Source organism: Aricia agestis, chromosome 11 (assembly GCF_905147365.1).
Source record: "Aricia agestis chromosome 11, ilAriAges1.1, whole genome shotgun sequence".
Taxonomy (NCBI): Eukaryota; Metazoa; Arthropoda; class Insecta; order Lepidoptera; family Lycaenidae; genus Aricia; species Aricia agestis.
In genome coordinates this window covers 12,058,870-12,081,417 of record NC_056416.1, presented here as the reverse complement: position 1 = coordinate 12,081,417, position 22,548 = coordinate 12,058,870, and the positions used below count along the sequence as shown (strand labels likewise).

The following is a 22,548-nucleotide window of genomic DNA, read 5'->3' as shown; positions in this document are numbered from 1 at the left end:
GCACGCTACTAACCGTGAGCGGCGTGCGGGTCGGGTCCGGCTCGATGATCTGCGGGAGCACTCGCGCGGCTGCGATCGGGAGCACTGACTTGAGCACTTTGGACATGTAAAGTCGGAGCGGACACGTGACGGGAACGCACGGCGCGGCCGGCGTCGGCGCGAGAGAAGCGGCGCGGCCGAGTGAGCGGGCCCCACGGCCCACGGCCCCCGGCGACGCGCGCACGGCCCGCCCCGCATCGACCGCCGCCCGGGGGGTGGGGTAACCCACCGTCCCCCACCCCCCCTAGCGCCGCGACGCCCGACTGTTTTTCTCTCGGCACCGACCGGGGGACGCACCTGATTTTTTCCGTGATATTTTTTCCTCCCTCTCCTCGCGACGCGATCCGTTCGCTTTCATTACGGTTTCGAGTTTGATTTATCACCGCGGCGGCTGAAATATTCTGTGATGGCACCGGATGTCGAACTATTACCTCCAATTAGCATTGATTAATTTAAGTATTACCAGAAACTTCCACGTTCCGTCTCCAATTTACCTCGTTTCGGATGTAAAATTATTTCCAAACTTGTCGTAGCTGAAAAATTTGTCACATATTTTTCGCATTGACTTAAAAATATATACTTATCAATATTAGTCTAAATAATTAGTTATTACTATAAGTTTTAAGCGCTAACATTCAGGAAAACTCTTACACTAAAGTGTAAGAGTTTTCCTGAATATACACATAAATGTGTAAACAAAAAACAACACATCCTTTTTACACAAAAAAAAGATCACAACAAAAAACCAATAAATGTAAACACAAAAACTAATTCGGCGATGCAAAATTGAAAAATGTGAAATGCAGTGTATAGGCGTAGCACCTGCCTACGTCGTAGCGATCGGTATGCGCCGTCCACTCGCCGAAGTAACTAACGTACTTGGCCACGATTCAATTTTAATGTTTTCATATTTGTAATATAACTTTCGGCAGAGGAAAGTCTGATGTCTCGGTATTCGTATGAGTTCCATTTTGAAATTGTTTTGGTGGTCGGTATGCTATTCGTTTTGGAGACGTTCAAGATTGTGTTTTGAGTAGTTATTGCGTGCGTCGCAATAAGACTTTCAAGACAATGACAAATGACATGCGATATTAAAAAAAAGTTACAACTTCGTACATTCTGGACGTTATTGTTTTGTTTTGGGTTCGAATAACTCAGGTTTCTAGTTCAGGTTACTTGGATCCTTTTTTTGATCTACTTATTCATAGTAATATTGAGTACTATTATTAAAAGTGATTAGTGTATTGCTAATTTTTTCCAATGTTTGTGCTCAAATAGCATTGTTTTTATTCAGAAAATTAAGTTGTATCTGTAATATATTTTTAACTTTTTACTGCTTCATTTTTTTCTTATGAATGTATGAATAATAGATAAATAATTCTTTAGAAAGAATATGTAAATTTTAACTTAATAAACTACTAACAAAAAACTAAGTCATATACTAAATCTATTATGTGTCTTGTCGTGTATAATATTATGTCGCAGCCAACTAGTTAAAATAGCCGTTCAGTCAAACAGCTATACGTCCTTTACCCGACTTGTTGACTGCAACGTTCAACACTACAGCTCATAAAGTTAATATACCTAGCGGAATAGAGAAACAAAGGCCTGAGCAAGAGAGATGTCACTATCAGTAACACTACGTGGTAAAAAGAAACGTGTGATACATGACAGCAGCACTCTGTTTTTGACGTCCAGTCGGCACGTGCCGCACGTTGACAATTTAATCTCATAGAATTCATGTTCAATCATGCTTGTGTAAGTGTACACGTACACAAAATTTTCACACAGATGAAAACTAATTTTGATTTCGTTTGACAGCTCGAGATTGTTGCTCTATTCCGCTAGGTATATTAACTTTATTCTACAGCTAGACGACTTTTAGCCAACTGGTTAAATGGCAAATTAACCAAGGTGATCATTAGTTTAGTATGTAATTTGTGAGAATAGGATAAATTTTGTAATTTTTATTCTTATTTTATTGGATATTATTCTTAAAATAAGTAAAAATTAAAAACACGTTCATATTAATATTCTTTATTGCACCAAGCAAAAATTGACAAACTGAAAAATTTACGCAATATAAATTATATTTTATAATACTATTTGTTTGTAATACTTATTTAATATTTTAACAAACGAACCTTCGTATATTAATTAGAAAGTAGATAACAAAAGTCTAAACTCTTAAAAAAATCTTTTTTATATGAATTAGAAACTTAATAGCGTAAAATCAGTAAAAGATCCTTCTTTCCGAATAATTTCTTTAAAAAAATCACAAATACCGGCTAGTTGAACCATATTATCTATATATTAATACGTGAGCCAAAAATTTTGTATCCCCTTTGACGAAAAATGGGGAAACGTCGGTGAATGAAATTTTGCACAGTTATAGTTTATAAGGTGAAGGAGTGCATCGAGCTAATATTATTTTGAAATTATGCTTTTATCATACATTTTTTTAACAAATAAAACATAAAACATACTACAACACACACACTAGGAAAAATGACAGATTTTTGAGTGACAAGCCTATACATACGAATTATACTCTTTTATTTATGGTTGAAGTCAGTTGACAACAAGGTGACAAATTGAAAATGGATTATAGTTTTTTTATTGAATCTTAGATACTATTAGACAATGCTTACATGGCCAGTCCGAGATCAGCTAGATAACCAGAGATAAGAGTTGAAAAAAAGTATGATAAAAATATAGGTAGTAGTCCTAACATAATGTCGTTGAAACGAAGGTCGAATTTCGACTGTTGGGCGATCTCTAGTTATTGTAAATAAAACGCACCTAGCGCCGCAGTGGTGAGTGCTGCACTAATTTAATTAGGCGGCAGCTTTTCGGCTACGAATCAGCTGTAGTATTGAACGTTTTGAGCGACTAAAATATTCAATTAAAAAGACGACGTTGTTCAGTCAAAGGGCTAGCTGTTTAATTGAACGGCTATTTTAAACAGTTGGCTGCGACATACAAACCCAACGTCGGTGCGCACATAAGGGCGCAATACATGTATCATCCCGACTTAAGGCTTCCTGCCCACGACCAGCACTAACTGTCGCCAGTGACAACCGCTACATATTAATGGAGGTCTATTACAAACAATATTGCCAATACGGCCTACATGTTGACAGCCAAATGTACATTTTGAACCGGCTATGTAGCGCTGAGTGTTGTTTATTTTGTCGGGATTATGTAGATCAGTCTTATCGCTTCAGCTATAGTCGTTAATGCTTGTAATATCTTAGTTATTATATTTTAAGTAACGTTGTTATGAGCTTACATGGTATTGAAGAAATATAATATTAAGAAGAGGACGATAGGAATTGCTGTTTACTTGTCACTTGTCAGTCATGTTTCTTACCTCTTTGAGTTTGATTTATCGTAAAACAGAAGTTTACGAAATGAGTATAATTAATGATCATATTATGTGTATAAAAATCTGTTTAAAAAAAACCGACTATGTTTTTGTGAAGCTATAAAAGAAATGAACCACTTTTACTACTCAGTGTCACTCTTACAATAAACACGTAATCTTACAAAAAAACTCTTAAAAAGCATAACATTACTTCTGGCGAGGTCGGGAAAATTGACAACCAAGTTAGAAATCTATCTCACATAGCTAAAGGCTTTTGCAACAATGTCTTAGCGATTACAAAACAATATGTATCACACCACTTAAAACAGCACTTAGTATTTGAGTTACACTTAACTCCCGCGGGCCGTCAATGTAAGTGCATGTCCGGCGCTAACAGAAATATGACGGCATCACCCTGATTCCGCTATTTTCGTCCAACATTAATACAGCTTCGATATAGTACGGATCTTAATATAAAGCAAAATAATGTATAAATACAATATTATCATGTTCCGATTAGAAAAAAGATGTATTTTAATTTTATAATTATTATTAAATTATAAATGCAACTGCAAGTATTTTGTTAACATTTTAAGTTGCACAAGTTGTTTTGTGAACATTTCGTTTCATCGAGCAAAAAAAAGTAAAAAAATCACGTTTGTTGTATGGAAACCCTTAAACAATAGAAAAATTAAATTAAATTAATTTTATTTTTAGTATTTTTTGATAACAGCAACAGATATACACAATATTATGTCAAAAATTTAGAAGTCTAGTTATAGCGGTTCTTGAAATACAGTCTGGAGACAGATAGACTAACGGATAGACAACGAAGTCTTAGATTAAAAACGGGACCCTATTAAGGGTGCCGTATTTTGGTTCAAAATCATGAGAATATCATTGTGATGTTATACCGCATCTGAATCGTTCTGTTTTAATGTTGGATTAAAATCGTAGAATAAGGGGACATCTGTAGTCTCCGATGCTCGTTCATTAGGGGTAAGATCACATTGGATGATATAGCACGAAACGCGTAGACTTGCCCTAACTTTACGAGAACGAGGAATGATTTTTTTTTCATTTACAAAAACTACTGTTGATTATGGATAAACATTTAACTATAATATATTCTAATCAATAATATGGTGTACTCAATAGTTTCCACATAATACAAAACATTTGTACATAATAATACACAACATTTTGTGGTGAAAAAATGTTCCAGCAAGATTTCCTTATTGCATACAAAAAGAAATCACGCGCGGAAAACAATTTACTGATTGACGGCGAAGTCGGCGTCACGTTTTTCTACCACTATTGCTTTATAACTCATAATAATGACGTTATGTATGTAGTTACACCTGTATACAGAATAATTGGGTATTCGATACTTGGGTTTTACTCAGTAAAGGTTGTACAATACGCCACACGATACAAAACGGGGGCAACTGTAGGACTTCAATAACTTTTATAGTTATATTCTGACGATAAAGTTACAATTAAAGACCAACCCACATGTACCACAACCACACAACAACTATACCACAATATGGTCGGGCGTAGGTTATGTTGTATGTGTGGGTTAGCCCTAAAAGTATCACTACGTTCTTTATTTCATTACTAGATGACGCCCGCAACTCCGTTGCGCCAAATTCGTTTATTGCACGGGAACCGTACATTTCTCCGGGATAAAAAGTATCTTATGTCCCGGGACTCAAAGTATCTCCACGCCAAATTTCAACAAAATCGGTTCAGAGGTTTGGACGTGAAGAGGTAACAGACAGACAGACACACCTTCGCATTTATATTATTATTATGGGTAACAGCCTCTTATAAATCCTACAAAATACATGCCAGCATAAGAATCAAAAATAAAATGCTACAAAATAACTCTAGAATAAGAATTAAAAGTAGAAATGCTACGAAATATACAGGAAAGAGAATTAAAAGTAATCAGCGACAAAGGCTCAGATATGTAACCTGTTACGATTACCCCGCATTGAAATCTTGCCCGCTTTGTCTGTAGCTGTCATTTATTATCCACCCGTTGTGACAAGAAGATAATTCCATACGTAATGAAAACGAGCGACGTAAATTTCATTTAGTTTGTAACTATTAATTACTTTTTTCTGCGCACGTAACGACAAAGTTTTGTGTTGTTTTGTTGGGAGAAATATTATATTCGTATTGTTTACTCAATATCGTTGTTACTTTTAATAGGTACTCCATAACATAACGACATAATGACATGTTGTCTTGTATGGTTTTATATTTCCACGTTGCTTTAACAATATTTAAAGTTAATTGAAGTAATTTATTTAACCAAGATTACTAAGGCTAGGTTGCACCAACTAACTTTAACTATAACTGTAACTTTAACTTTGACTACAATGCAAAATGTCAAATCTTTGGTTAAAGTTAAACAATCAAGACGCCATATTTAACCATAACCATAGAGCTTGACAAGGTTTTAAATGCACGTACCAAAAAAGGAACTAACGCTGTCATAAAACGTCATTTTTGACAGTTCTCCTTTACCAGCAGCGCCCGCGCCTACGTTCATTTATAACCTTGTTGGACCAGCTGTCATCTGTCAATTTCTCCGGTCAAAGTTAAGGTTAAAGTTAAAGCTAAATTTAGCCTTAACTATAACCATAACTTTAATTTTAACTTTAACCACGCCTCTGGTACAACCCAACCATAGAAAATGCGTTATTTGAGTATTTATTGTGCCGTAGCTAGGTAAGTGGGATATTTTTAGGAATCTAATAGCCTACATCGATGCTGTCAAATACAACAAAGGTTGCCAAAAAGCCTTGTACCGGTTCGTAGTTTCTTTGCAACTATCGAATATTTGGTCAATGTTTTCAGTTTTAATTTTGAAGCAAAATATTAAAAGTTCATATCTTATGAACGAGAAATAGAAAAATACCTAAATTAAGTACCGTAACTTTTGACGTATATTCTGTCAAGAATGTGAAGAAATTAAAAAGTAGCACATCGTAGTGTCATCCATTTCAAATCAGTCTAAGAAAAAAGGGATGATACTACGATGTTGCCACTTTTTAATTTCTTCACTTTCTTGACGGACTATATTTTGATACATAGGAAAGGAACCAATGACTTTCTTGTTGCTCTGAGATTTTATCTTAACATGTTATTACAGTGGTTTAAAGTAATAAGTCCAGAACATAAATCTACACCAAGGGCGACACGATTATAATTACTAAAATGTTCAACACTCGCTTAAAACTAAATAATCTTAATATTATGTACCCAGTTCAAACCTTTTTTTACCAGTTAAATCTCACAAGTTGGGTAAGATAAAAACTGTAACTGGCAATCGTCTTGGTCCATTACGAGCGTAAGGGTCGTGTAGTTGGTCCTTATTGAATCAGTTCCGGCCGGCCCTCGGGAGCGCATGCTGACGTCGTGCTTTGACTGCCCTAATTAACTCAAGCCACTTCGGCTCACTTCGACTCACTTCGGCTCACTTGGACCCTCAATGATACTGGGATTTAATTTGAATGAGATTCGAATGGTTAAGTTTTAAGATGTCTGTTGTTTCTTTATTTTAATATATTTTAGGTTCAAATTAAAAAAAATAAGGAAGGTTGCAATCAAATTGCATCCTTGTTTAATATTTCATTAGATATAAGATTTTATCTAATAGACGTTAACGTACATAGTTTAATAATACATCAATACGGAGATACAATTTGTTAGAGATTAATTAATGGTTAAGATTTTGAAGACGAATGACGAAATTGTTCATGTGAAACTTCTGAATATCTTCTTAAGTTCAAATTGAAATGTAGAAAGAATGATTGAGACATTGTACTATGTACATGTACATCATTAATTAATTATTATAGATCTCCTATAATAAGAAGATTCAATTCGTTTGCGATTTTGCATTACTAAGTTTTTGAAGATGACAATTATTCCTAAAGTAAGTAATTTCTGTGTTGCTTAATGTTTTTTAGGTTCAAATTAAAAAAGTATGATTGTGATAATAGATACTTTAACGTAAAAAAGTTACAGCATCAAATTCGTATGTTTAATTAAATCCGAAACTTTAAATCGACGCAATTAATATTATCTGATCCCGCGAGTTCCTTAAGTCGGCCGAGCATTAATCACAGTAATTTCAAGGCCTAAAAAGTGATTCAAAGTTGCGAGTTAAATCGGCGCGATTACTTTCGGCGATAGTGAGATAAAACTCATCAAATCCAATCAGCGGCGACTGGACAGGGCTTAAAGCTAGGCCTGTATCTCGCTCGCTCGCATCTCAGGGCAAATTTCATTACCACTTGCTTGCCTTGTAATCCCTATCGGACGAGTGCCTTAATCTACCCGCTCTCAGTTTGATTCCGACTCTTAAACGAGCCACTTGCTTCATTTTTACGTATAATCCATTTTTAATTGCTTCTGCTGCCGCTGTTGAAATTTCGAGCGGGAATTAATCGCGAAAACAAGTTTGAAACCGCCTAACGATATATTATATTGGTTTATATTTCTGATTGGTTCCTTCTTGTTTTTCTCTGATCTTTGTCCTCTAATCTTCTTCAAGGTGATCTTCACCTAATGTTAAAGTATCAGAATTTATTAAAACTGACAAAACTGCTTTCATTTTGGAAACGTTTTGCTGATAAAAGTCAAACATAAATTATTATGATAACGTTTTGATTATTTCTCAAAATGTAATAATACAGTAAGCGTACACATTTCTCATTAGTTTGTAATATAATAAGAATATTTAGCAAAACAAAATTAAGCTAAGCATGATGTGGGCGGTGTAATGAAAATACGAGTATGTAATGGACGGCCAACGCCGCTTAGTACGGATTAGCCCACACAATGATACTAAACTAGATAATCGTATCCGATGCTATCAATTGCCTAGTCGATGTTTTCATTTTTACGGATATTGTTAATTCCTATTAATCTCCGTTATATTTTACATTATAAAGACATATTTTATTAATATCGTAATTTGCGGTAATAAGATAGTTTAACGCTAAGAATAATATGGGAGAAGGCTTATCAGATTTGAAAGGGAAAAATAAGCAAAGTATGTACACAAAGAAACCTTGATCATTCTCTAGACTATTTTATGATATTGTTGGATTTATGTTTTGTAACTTCTAGGTCCTGTTTCACCGCTTCCTGATAAGTGCTGGGACAACTTATCTGACAGATACTCCATACTCTATCTGTTAGATAAATTGTAAATAGCCTATCCGGAACTGATCAGTAAGTGATGTAACAGGCCCTTAATATTTTAAGACAATATAGCTATAGGGATAAATTGAGGATAACAATTGCCTCAACGTTACTCGTGACATGTCATCTTACGGCCGTTCGCAATATTTGATCTATCTCTGGTTTTGCCCTACTAGAGATAGGAATAGCTCACAATTGACATAAAATATATGTCTCTAATGTCTAATGTGAGTTATTCCTATCTCTAGTAGGGAAAAACCAGAGATAGATCAAATATTGGGAACGGCCGTTAGTCCACAAGCTAAATCAGCCAATCAGTTTCCTAGAACGCTACATTCTAATTTCTAATAACAATGGTAACATTTATCAATAGCTTCACACCTGTTCGAACGTATTCGCGAGACAAAAACCACGCTACGGAGCCGACTACAAAATTGCATTTGAAGCCGTCTGGAGGAAATGAAGCAATTAATTCGCCAGATGGCGCTCCCGTGCGAGCATTAATCATCTAATCGTGCTGCAGTCTTCGATTAATGCGAGTTCGATTCACCAGGTGACGTCTGGAGATAGCTCGATTCAAAAATGTGTGACGTCATAATATTGGTATTATAATATTATTAAACGTTATTATAGTATTATTAAACGTATATACGTTTAATTTAACTGATTGTTTTATGTTAAGGTGCATAAAATATTTAAAGTAGATAAGATTAGCATTATATTGGAATGGTTCTTGTTACATCCGACATGCCATAGCTAGATTTTATAGGTTTAAATTTTTATTATTGCTCCAATACAAGTAATGTAGGGGCATAAATCGTATTCTTAAAAAAAGTAATAGGAGCGACGTGATACTGAATTGCTCTGAAGTTATCTGAAATCACGTTTACGCATTTGCGCGTGCGCCAGACTAAGAGTGTTTTGTAATATGAAAAATGGGTTCTTGTTTATAATTATTATTTGTGTGCTTTTCGATACTCAACTACTCACTACAAACATGATATTAGAAATAATGTAATATTTACGAAATATGCGTCAAAATCATCTTCCGAATGCGATATCCATATCAATATTATCGAATATCTATGTGACTTCTGTTCTCGGAGTATAATTCGTCATCAGCGCCCCAGTATTGTACTAATCGATACCTGGCAGCTCACCAATTATTTGTTTCATAACACTGATGCTCGTATGAAGGAATTAGATCATGATTTACACGATCTATAAAACATTGAGATAAGAAAAATTATATTTATAATCCATACTGATGTAACGTATATGTTTTTGTTCGTTAGTGTATCTTTTTCTTTACCTTTAGGTATAAAATAGTAGTAGATGGTTGAGGTGTAGTTTCATACTAACAAAGCTGTGAGAGCATCTTGTTTGTGATAACTGCATTCAAAATGTGCATGTAGCATTTTGAGATAGTAATATTATTCTAGTTACATACAGTAACGCCTCCACGCCTCCGTGGTCTAGTGGTAGAGAGCGCAGCTCTTGACTCGGAGGTCGTGGGTTCGATTCCCGCGTTGGAAACATGTTATTTCCAAGTTTGGTTAGGACAATGCAGGCTGATCACCTGATGATTGTCTGACAAGTAAGATGATCCATGCGTCGGATGGGCATGTAAAAAGTCGGTCCTGCGCCTGATCTCTCGCCGGTCGTGTCGGTCTTCCGTCCCACTGGGTTATGAGAGTAAAGGAATAGAGAGTGCTCTTGTGTACTGCGCACACACTTGGACACTATAAAATTACTCCTGCGTAGCTGGCCTGGTTTCAATGAAACCGGCCACCGCCACTGAAACCGGTGTGGGAGCTATTATTATTATTATTATTACATACAGTATTTTATAATAATATTATTATTTTCATAAAAAAAAATTAAACGGCGAGCGAAGCGAGCCTTAGTATATCCCATACCTAACCTTAACATTTTGTGGTACACTTTAAGGAAAAACTATCACGCCTATAATTATATTTTGTGCTTGAACATAGTATTTTTGAAGTGAAAACTTCTTTAGCGGCATTGAACACTTTTGTGGGATGGGTAAAAACTGTGAAACTCGCGTCAGATTCTCGTGCTGATCGAAAAACCGTAAGACGGTTGGAGAGTGGTGTTGTAACATCTAAATCTATTAATCGAACAATCGATTGTTTTTTTTTTCGATTGTCGATTTTTTAATCGATTGTAAGGGTATTAATTAAAAAATAGATTTTTTAAAGATCGATTTTCATAAAAAATGGGTTAAAAATTTAATCGATTGTAAGAATTATCGATTAATTAAAAAAATCGGTTTCTTTAAAATCGATTTTCATAAAAAATGGGTTAAAAAAAATAATGTATAACGTTAATAATCAAGCTTTTACTTCTGCCGGCACTCCCGGTGCAACCCGTCTTTTTTATATTTATGCAGATGTGTTATTATTATCAGTCAGTTCAGGTGTGACGACACGAGCCCTCACAAAGCTCAGTTTTTAGCTAGACGTATTAACAAATCAATCTTAAGGAATAATAATAATGACTTAGTTTATACGAATAATAAAAAAAAAAGATTTCAAAACCTTTCAAACACTGCTTCACAATACACGTGTATCCTTCCCAATACGCATTTTTATCAAAACCTGCACCAACTTATAAGCACCTCTTTTGAAACACTCGTATATTCCGAGGTTGATGATGAAGGCGAACACATTTTGAAAAGCACACGGACGAAACCCAAGGACTTGAAAATGAGAACTCCTTTGAAAGCGGCCGAAGTTTTTCCGAAAGGGTCTTTACGATTTGTGAATGCGTGTAATTTTTAGACGTAGAATTTTTTGTTACGGATTCGGCGACCTAACAAATAAAATCTGCTTTTGTGTCGAAACTTTTTGGTGTTTTGCCTTTTGTGAAAAAACTTTAATAGTGTTCGATGGAATATTCCAGATGCCTTTGATTTACTCCCCCATTTGTTGCGTCAGGGTCTTCGACTTTTGTTTATAATTACAACCGAATTTCCCTTTTGTAGTGACTTACAATGTTCAGCTGCTACCATTTTGTGCGTATTTTTGCGCAAAAATATGTGTAATATTACAAGTATTTGGAAAATGGAACACTATACAAATATTTAACAAAATATGGGCCACTGTGTATTTCTGTATCTGTGTGTTACTTCTTTACGTTAAGACCATTAAATTGATTTTTAAATTGAAGATACTTTAAACCTCGAAAACAGACAGACGATAGTTTTTAGGGTTCCGTACCCAAAGGGTAAAAACGGGACCCTATTACTAAGGCTGGTTTTATCGTTAAGCGTTTCGGCAGCACCGTTGGAGCGCCGCGCGTTCGAAGATGTATGGGGGTAGTAGTAGCGTTTAGTAGCGTTTTCAAGTCGCGCGCTTGAGCAGTGCCGTACCGTTCGTCCATACGTTTGTTACAGCTTCGAACGCGCGTGCTCCAATTACGGCGCTGCGAAACGCTTAACAATAAAACCAGCCTTTGACTTCGTTGTCTGTGCGTCTGTCTGTCTCCAGGCTGTATCTTAAGAACCGCTATAGCTAGTCTTCTGAAATTTTCACAGATTGTGTATATCTGTTGCTGCTATAACAACAAATACGGAAAACAAAATAAAATTAATACAATAAACGTGATATTTCGGCCTTTTTCGCTCTATATCAATAAAGGCAAGAGTTGGGCAGTTGAATTTTTCACACATTCTTTAATAAGCTAGTATTTAATAATAATATTAAAATAAAATATAAGGGGGCTCCCATACAAAAACACATTTCTTTGCCAATTTATCTCTGTATTAGTACGGAACCCTTCGTGCGCGAGTCCAACTCGCACTTGGCCGATTTTTATCACCAAATGTAGCAATTATTTTTCTAGTTTGAAATATTTTTAATATCATAAAATATAATCTTTTTAAATGTTACATCTAAACTAATTATTGTAAATGAATCTACGATCAGTATCTCTATATAAAATCTCATTCTTTATTGAATTCTCTATCGTATTTTATGAAGGGCCTCGCAGACAGACGCCTTGAGCTATGAGCTATTGATAACTGTCCCTCTACCCGCGCTGTTGTGACAGGTGTACGCATTGGAAATATATCTGTGACAAATTAAATTCAGAGCCTTATTTATATTATACCTACAATATTGAGTTAGAATTTTTCGATGGTGAACGGTTCGGCCGTTTTTTGTTTTGTTTGACAAATTTTTATTGTTATACGTTAGTTTAGTTAGCCGACTATAACGTCAAATAATATGGATAGTTATAATCATATTTTTACTGGCTACTTTGAATAGAGAAAAGCTAAGCTCTACATAAATATAAGATAAGATCAAAAATTCATAGGGTCAATTATCAAAACTTAAATTCTTTATCAAAATTAAAGGCTTTCGGGGTTAATTAATCAAATCCGCAGTAGAAACAAAACTGATTAGATAAATAAATACACGTTTTCGATTACAATTTCGCCGCCAAACCGGCAGCCGGTTAATTACCATAATCCAGTTTGGGAATAAGCAAAGTTTGATAAATATCTATGGACGTTTCATACCACGTCAGGTTAGTAATTTTAGTACAATTGTCAAGTGATAGGAGGCTCTATAAGAAAACTAAAAGCAAAGCTCGACAAAAAAAGTAATATGCTAAAACAATGGTCTTCAAGAGTGGGCGTCTTGTAAAAACGTCTTATAAAATAAAACTTTAAAGCATTTTATTGATATAGATCAACAACAAAACAGTTAAAATATTATATTAACCAACCAATTATAATATTAAATTGTATAAATTTATATTATCAAATAATTTTTTTCTGCAATCCTTACATTCTGATCTGATTATGCCTTTAGCCTCTTTTCCTGTACCTAGGATTCACTACAGGTGAAGCCGTACACAGCTGACCGTGTTAATAAGGCGCTAGAAATACTAACACTTAAATACTTTTTATTAAATTTATTGACATGCTTAAAACAATAATTTATTAAGGGCCTGTTTCACCACTTCCTGATAAGGCTATCCACCAATTAACTTGACAGATCAAGTATGAAGAATCCGTCAAAAAAGTTGTGAATAGCTTATTAGGCACTTTATCAGAAAGTGGTGAAACAGGCCATAAGAATACTTCATAATTAGTGATCAAGAATCACATTATGAATATTTAGAAAAAAGTATTAAGAGGAGTACGATATTTTTATTGAAACTTTATTCTGTGTGAATATTATAGATTGAAGTTTTGGTACCGTACTGCAGACTTTTGTTTGTTACGTTTTATTAACCCCCTACAAAAAGAGCCCGGTGTTATGTATATTAGCAACAGCTTGTTATCTTATAATTTGCCACGGCACAGTAACCCCGCTGAAGTCTAAGGTTTTTGTAGCCTTTGCTGTTCATGACTATTGCCATGGCCGTCAAATTATAGTTTTCGTCATAGTACGATTGCATAATATATTTGCTTTCCTATTACCGTAACGGTAAAATTTTGCTAAACCGTGCTACGTCGTATTATAAACTCGACCATTGTCTTATAGATCTAAAAGTATTTCAGAGTCCTTAAAAACCATGTCAATTTTCATACGAAAGTGACGTAATTATTCAATATGGAATTTCGCTCGCTAGGCATCTTTGTAACATACTCTTATTGCGTCGATTAATCATAACTTTGCTAGTGAAAGTCCTGGACCAGCGCGCGCGAGGCGTGAAATTGGGAACCTTCGTGTGTGAAGCCGGGGCATTGAGTACAGCTAGGTAATGACTCGTGATTTAATGAGCTGGGTAATGTATAGAAATGAATAATATACTCGTAGGTGATATAATTTGAATAGATATACCAATTGTGTTCTAACGTAGCGACGTGTCATATTATCAAAACTTTAAGACGGTTCCAATCACCTTTTCGTTAAATTAATCGTTGCAAAAGTGCACGTTTGTTTGTTACCTAAAAGTAAAGTTTTTCCCGGGAATAGGAAGGACAGACGTGCAATAGTTTTAATCGATGAAAAATTTGCCGTACACGCACGATAAGTAATTTTTTGCGCACGAAGTAGCAGACAATAACTAGTATTACAAACTTGATTACCAGTAGAAGTAATTGTTTACTAAAATTATAACAATCTACATTGCTAATTATAAACTTACAGAAACACGAAAACGTATAATAAGATCATAATTTAAGCAAACTTCCCTTTGTGTGATTTAGTTTGGAATCTTCTAATTTACAGTTACAAAGCAGTTAGTACGAAAACAGCGAGACCCGCCATAACAAAATGTGAACGTGGAATTATGATAATAGTTTTAAAGAGTTTAGAATTATAGAACAAGGTATCCCAACTGGCGCTACGGAACCTTTCGTAGAGCTGCTACGAGCTACGAGCTACGGTGCTACGACGTAGACATCTTTATTTATGTCCCTGCATAATTTTGCATAGTTTTTGTTAGTTTCATTTTAATCCGCCCCGACTAGGCGCCGAAATATAACTGAAGTGTCAACCTCATCATCAGCTTGAGACAGATGAATCTATTGATTTTTTTTTTCTTTACTTAATATCTATAAAAACAACACCTATCCATAAACCCTGATCAATTAAAGCGTGACTCTCGTCGCATATTCGTAAGTCGTAACTCGTAGCATACATTTAGTATGCTACGAAGGTCGCGCTTAAACTGGTCGCACTATAATAATATTATAAATGCACTCTGTAACCTCTTCGCGCCTAAACCGCTAGACCGATCTTGCTGGATTTGGTATGAAGATACTTCCAGGAAAAATGTACGGTTCCCGCGCGAAAAAAAATTTTGGCACAACGGAGTTGCGCGTATCATCTAGTATAATACACGTCCGCTTCTAAATTTATAACTTTTTTAAAATACATAAAAACAAAACAAGCAAGAAAATTAATCAACTAAAAACAACAATTAAACCATTTCCCTAGAAGTGAGATAAAAACACAATAAACCGCAAAGTTTCAATAACATTAACCACATTTCACCTGTCAGGTAAATATTATCGTTACAACTGGCTTTTAACCTCATTAAACAACTCGTTAACAAGAAATCTGAATGGCCGTCCGTATCTGCGACAGAAATGTTTTACTTACATTTACAATTTTACATTCGCTTTAAACCGCAATAAATCTACCCTCATTTCTGACCTATATAAAACGTTACGGCGCGAAAAGTGATTATAAAATTTATATCTATCTGATTGTGTGTTTGTTTGTAATTATATTACGTAGTATGGATCCTTAATTAATTTTAACGTTGTTTAAGTTGTAGTAAATCTTTTATGATTAGTTTAGTGTAATACGTTTTATTAAGTGTGTACTTTGGACACAACATTATTTTTAAAAGCAACATTTACTTTAAAATAGTGAACTGAAAGATTTATTTACATTAGTTATATATAGGCAAAAATGCTTTTAAAGCTGTTGTTAAAATGTTGACATCTGTCTTAATGGTGAGCTATTACTATCTCTAGTAGGGCAAAACCAGAGATAGATCAAATATTGGGAACGGCCGTTCTTGTATATATATATATATACAAGAATTGCTCGTTTAAAGATATAAGATAGATGTCAACATTTTAACAACAGCTTTAAAAGCATTTTTCAAACAGCTAGTATATATAAAACTCAAAGGTGACTGACTGATTGACATAGTGATCTATCAAGGCACAGCCTAAACCACTGGACGGATCAGGCTGAAATTTGGCATGCAGGTAGATGTTGTGACGTAGGCATCAGCTAAGAAAGGATTTTGATAAATTCCAACCCCAAAGGGTTCAAATAGGGGATGAAAGTTTGTATATAATAATACTTCTTAACGCGAGCGAAGCCGCGGGCACAAGCTCGTTTAAACATAATTGTGAAAGCTCGACTTCATTACTTACTGCCACGTGTTGCACAAGACGCGCAGAAGTGTGAGTGTAGATTTTTCTCGAAACAATGCCTATAGTCTCCGGAGAGCTGAATATTCCTTACAGTTCTGACTCGAAGACAAAAGGACTTCCGACAAGTCACGTCTATGGCGAAATTCAAAAAGTTCCACATATGTAAACGAGAGTTTTTCCTGTCGTTAAAGAAAACTATACGAGACAAAAGATATCTCAAAAGTAATGCAGATGAGCTCCCCTAACTACTCGCGAAAACAAGTCTTTACATAAATCGTGGGCGCTCACCTTTAAAGCCCGATTCTTGTATATAGAATTCTTTTAAATGGCTTTCTCAGGTGCAAATCAGTCTGACTCTTTCGGAAAAGAAGGTCACACGATAATATATTAAGGTGGTTCATGGATAGTACTTAAATACCTCGAGAAATAAATACTAAGTATATACCTAATCACCAAGATTTTTATGGGACATATTCCCTGTGACGCCTGAGACCACACGTAAGCCCATCTTGCTTTCCTACCATTGGAAATGTGAGCTAGCATCGACAGCGATAGCTACAAGGCGCCAAACAAAACTGTGTTAGTACCTGCCACAATAGTAATTGGATTTAGTAGTACAACATTTTAGTAGTACAATGTTTTTCAAGCAAATCGGAAGTTAAACATCGAAGGTTAAAAAATATTATGTCAGTTAAGAGCGGGCTGATAAATTTTGCTGTGTTTTCTAATAAGTATTACGATCCCTAAAGAATATTGACTTAAATGAAATTAGGATTTATTTAATCATTGTATATTTATCTGATATTTGCCTAACGGAAAACACGATTCACTTATTTTGACTCGATAGTTATATTTTTCGAAATTATGAATCTTTCTGGGCTTTTCAACAAATATCTGTTATACTTATTGAGTAACTATCATTAAATAACTTGCACTACTACAATCACATACTTTATAAAATAATGGCTAAAGGAAATATTAGTATTGTATTTAATTTTTAAGTAATCATCAAAAACATTTTTGGGACTTACGACCTTTACTTTCATGCTATAATGCGGGAACCGCTGTTACGCGATATCGTTAACTATTAGCTGCAGCGCAAAGCACAATGCTCGGTGGCGCGATTCATGGAATCATTATATCACGATTGGAGAATAGTAGGGTGTGCAGTAGGCGGGGCTAGCGTGCTTTGATATTTCTGACAGCAGGCTCTTAATACCGGCTGTCAGTCAATTCGATTATAACAGTTTATTATATTTATATAAATTAGACTACGTTATACCAAACTTCGATATTCTTTCTAAAATAATTTGTAACATAATATTTTATGATAGATTTTTATTATTTATATGTACCGTTTCTTATCATGACCTTTATTCTAATGTAAATGATTGCTTATTCAATATTCATGTTATAAAAATTAAATCTATTTTCAAGAATGGGAAACATTTAAATAAATTTCGGGGGTGAAAGAAAAAAATTCACCCATAGGCGTGAAATAACTCAAAAAGTTTTCCTTTTAAACGCTTCCAATGAAAATGAGACTATAAACTTTCGGGGCGGAATGATTCTATTACGAATATGAAATGTTATTAGCTCGGACGGATTATAAACAGAGCAGGTTCACAAATGAAATTGCTTCCCTTCTTAGGAATCCATTTTAAAGATGAATGATATAATTCTTACGGGTGAGGACTTTGTCGAGCGAATGCGTTTATTACAATACGATTCAGTGACAAAGGGACTCATTTATTTTAATGCCCTTTTTTAATTTAATTTGTAATAATATCAGATTTATGGTATGCAAATATCTTTCCTCTAAATAGAGGTAGAAAAATTACAAGCTGATGAATAATTAATTTATATATTCACCGCGGATTTGGAACAAATTGCAAATTTTCCACTTTCTTGTTTTCGCTTTTTTGCTGATTCCGTGAATTTTATGCGAAGACATGAAGTAGATGAATTTAAATAATTTATATTTTGTGGAGTTAAAATAGACCATTTTTTCATAATTATTATAAAATTGTGTCTTCGATTTTAGGCGTGCTGAATAGACACGACAAACTGATACAACCACTTCCCTTATAGGAAATTGTGTAGTATCTAGATTCTAGACACTTGGGTGAATGGCCGAGCTTACTTCGCTACTCTTCGTTTGTGATGCTTAGCAATAAAGTGAAATTACCTGAAACAAAAAAAAAACATTATTATTATTATTATAAGCCTAAACTGTCCCACTGCTGGGCAAAGGCCTCCCCAAACATAGTTATTTAATAATTTTGCTGAAACATAATAATAATATTATTATATTTTGTAAAATATATTTTATGAATGATACAATAAATTTTGTCAAGATATAAAATTTTAAAACATTAGTTATAATAACATCTTGACAATTTGTAAATAAATATATCTACAACATATTTTTAGAGCCAATGTTGTCTTAGTGGTGGACAATGGCCACAGGTTTTTTTAATCCTCGCGTTCCAGCGCTAGGTTATTTCAATTTATTGGTGTAAAATTTACAAATTTCCTGTTTTTTCGACTGTGAAAAAGTAAAAGTACGTGTTCTATACCACGGCCTACCAGTTTTCCCGCACAATTTCATTCACAAAACACTGCCATTTCGTATCTGCGAAATAGAGTTGCACCTGGATAAAATACGGCCAATATCCATCCGAAAATTCCTATTTGAATATTGGTGAAATGTTTTAGCATTTGAGACCTTTTTATAAAGGAATGGTCAGAAATCCCTGATGGAAAGTCGGAAGCGTAATTCATAGACATAGAGGTAATAAATGTGTGATACTATGTAATGGAAAAACTGTATTTAAAATAATTATTTATAATATTTTGTCAGTATTCTACTGCGTCATCAGTCAATGTTTGCAAAAAGTCTGAACAGAATCCCTCCCAAGGTTCTCCTAAATGCAAAAAATAATTCTTTTTTGCATTTAGGAGAACCTTGGGAGGGATTCTGTTCAGACTTTTTCAAACATTGACCGTTGACGCAGTAGAATTTATATTCCAAATTAAATAACAATTGGTTCAGCGGTTTCGCCGTGTAATAGCGCGACAAACACATTTTCACATTTGTGATAGAATTTAAATTTAATTTAAATTAAATTAGAATGGAATTATTACTTCTTCCTCGACTGCCTTAATCACAAATAATCTTTTTATTTTGCTGAGTCCAGCCTTCTGTGGGCACAGGAGTGCGGCACGCTAGTTATAAACCACAATTGCCATCAAAGTGAACTCAAAATAACGAAAATCTGCGAACACGCCGTAAACGTAAGTGTTATTGGGCTTAGTCACCGCAGACGCTAAGTATACGTATACTTTGTTTTTATTACTCTAAATGCTAGGTTTGACATATTATATTATTGGCGTTAATAACTGTGACGTAGCTCGTAACATGGCTGAATAGCATAAGGCAGGGGTTCCCAATCTTTTTCAGCCTGTGGCGCAGTTTTACGGTGACGGCGCCCTACTCTTCCTAGCTATTACAAAAATGTACATAAAAACACCTTTAATGATTATAGTTACCTAGCCTTACTATAATCATTAAGGGTGTTTTTTATGTACCTACTTTTTTCAGGCAAATACTAATGAACATAGATTGAATTTAATCATCTACCTGCTATACATAATTCATATTATAATATTATTTTATAATATTCGTGGTTTCGGATAATGATGGAGGATCGACTCACGGCGCCCCTCTTACCTTTCCACGGCGCGGCGCACACTTTGGAAACTCTTGGCATAAGGTATACTGTGAGGCGCTATAAAATATATTATATAATAAGAATACTTTATTTTTACTTTTATTATATACTAGATGACGCCCGCAACTCCGTTGCGACAAAATTCGTTTATAGCGCGGAACTGTAATTTTTTCTAGGACAAAAAGTATCCTATAGAACCATTCCTGGGACTCAAATTTTCTCCATGCCAAATTTCAGCAAAATCGGTTTAGCGGATCGGATACATGAAATGATTTGGTAATATAGAAAAATTATTAAACGTTTTCGAAGAGTTTTTACTGTTTTTTTTTTTTATACATTGTACAATGTACAGGAGTAAGGGCCGCGCTACACCGGAATGGCAGCGGGCGAGCGGGCCACGGGCGGCCGTAGATTTTTCAAGCGATACTATGTATTACAATAATGAAGATAAAGTTTAAAATCATATGACACTGAAAGTGCTCGCCTCGCCGCTGCCATTCCGGTGTAGCGTAGTCCTAAAGGGTCTTTAAACTTTTTAAGCATATTAAAAAAAAAAAAAAATTATATATATATATATATATATATATATATATATATATATATATATATATATATATATATATATATATATATATATATATATATATATATATATATATATATATATATATATATATATATATATATATATATATATATATATATATATATTTCCACCCCGGAGTTGATATTGCGTCCTACATGGCGGTTTTTACCGATGATATTGCGTCCGACTGACTTGTTGCATCCTGTATACGGACGCAAGATTGACCATCTCTCAAATTCAGCCAGAAGTAGTGTTAAGGTTAGTACAATGGCTGGGTGAAATATTGGCATGGACGTTGTTTTGTCAGCGGAGTGCTTTTCGGCGTATTTCTTAGTTCCGCTATTTGGCGCGCGAATTTTGGAGGTCGCTACTGTGCGCCGTATATCGGTGGCGTATATTCGATACTTTGTTTACGTATAACACGCCGATAATGTGGATTCCTGTATATAATAAAGTTTTTATCAATTCTAATGTGTGATTTAATTACGTCCCACAAAACGACATCGTCCCAGAGGAGACGCGGGGGTGACAGAGGCGAGGGGGCGGAGTTCGCACGCGACATGCAAGGGCATGTTTTTGTTTATATTTTTTGCCGGCCAGCGCGGACGTAATGACGCTTGTGGTATAAATATTGTGTAGTGGGGCGAATATTTGAGAGAGACTAAATTCATGTCTTCAAAGTTGGGTTCACAACGCCTTCGTAAATTTGATGTAACATTACACATTTCAATGTCTAATTAACTTACAAAAATGCTGCTAAAACTATTTGAAAGTAGAGTTAATATTTCAAAAGTTGTTATAAAAAAAAGTACCAAAAAAAGCCGCTTACAATTTATTATTTATAAAAAAAAATTAGCTAGAAAGGATTAAAAATTTAATATTAATTTGAAGATAAAGAAGAGAAGAATCCGATACCAACAAATAACACATCAACTTACATTAAATAACTAAAAATTATATTTTTAAAATGTTCATAAAATTCGCGTCATTGTCCTGCGCATTGTTTGTTTTGAATGCCTTGCCGATATACTCAACGTGACGGGTTGAAACCTATTTTGCGATAAAATCTGCTGGCTCACTTTATTTGATCGCAGTGCTTTGGTGTGGATAGAGGTCTTCGTTTTATGCTCTCTCTCTCTCTCTCTTTGAAATACGTTCTACAAAAATTTCCAAATAAGACGTCATTTACATTTCTCGATGTGTGCCAACATTTGTCTGTTCTTCACTACTTTTTTTATACCAAGTTATAAAGGCCCGCAACATTTCTAAGTTCTTAATAATTTTCTTTATATCAATACTTAATTATAAACGAATTTAGTGAATTCCTCATTTTCCTGAACGTCTTTTTCCTGAATAGCCCTAAAAACATAATGACGATCATTCAGAATAATGATTAAATCTGTAACTGTATTTCAGGAAAACAGGAACAAATATATCGAATCGATGCAATGTCGATATTACAATTAGGTAGTTATTTGACACATTTTCGAAAAATAGTAGTAGAATAGTAAGAAAAGTAGTAAAAATGTTATCTACACTTCAATATTATAAAGCAGGAGAGGTTGTTTGTTTGTTTGAACGCGTTAATCTCAGGAACTACTAGTCCGATTTGAAAAATTCTTTCAGTGTTAGATAGCCCATTTATCGAGGAAGGCTATAAGCAATATTTTATCACGCTAAGAATAATAGAAGCGAAGAAATAGAGGAAAATGTGGAAAAA

At 34.6% G+C, this 22,548-nt stretch overlaps 1 protein-coding gene across 5 annotated transcripts in view; it reads right to left on the bottom strand.

The window, feature by feature from the left end:
* The window catches only part of LOC121731909 (RNA-binding protein Musashi homolog Rbp6), a 618,826-nt gene that overhangs the window by 212,368 nt on the left and 383,910 nt on the right, over positions 1–22,548 (bottom strand). Inside the window, exon 1 of one of the 5 annotated variants that reach the window (XM_042121595.1) lies at positions 14–172. The exons of the other annotated variants lie outside the window; for them this stretch is intronic. Coding sequence (XP_041977529.1) covers positions 14–106 — 93 coding nt within the window. The 5' untranslated portion in view covers positions 107–172. Of the gene's footprint in view, positions 1–13; positions 173–22,548 lie in introns of those variants that run through there. 5 annotated transcript variants of the gene reach the window in all.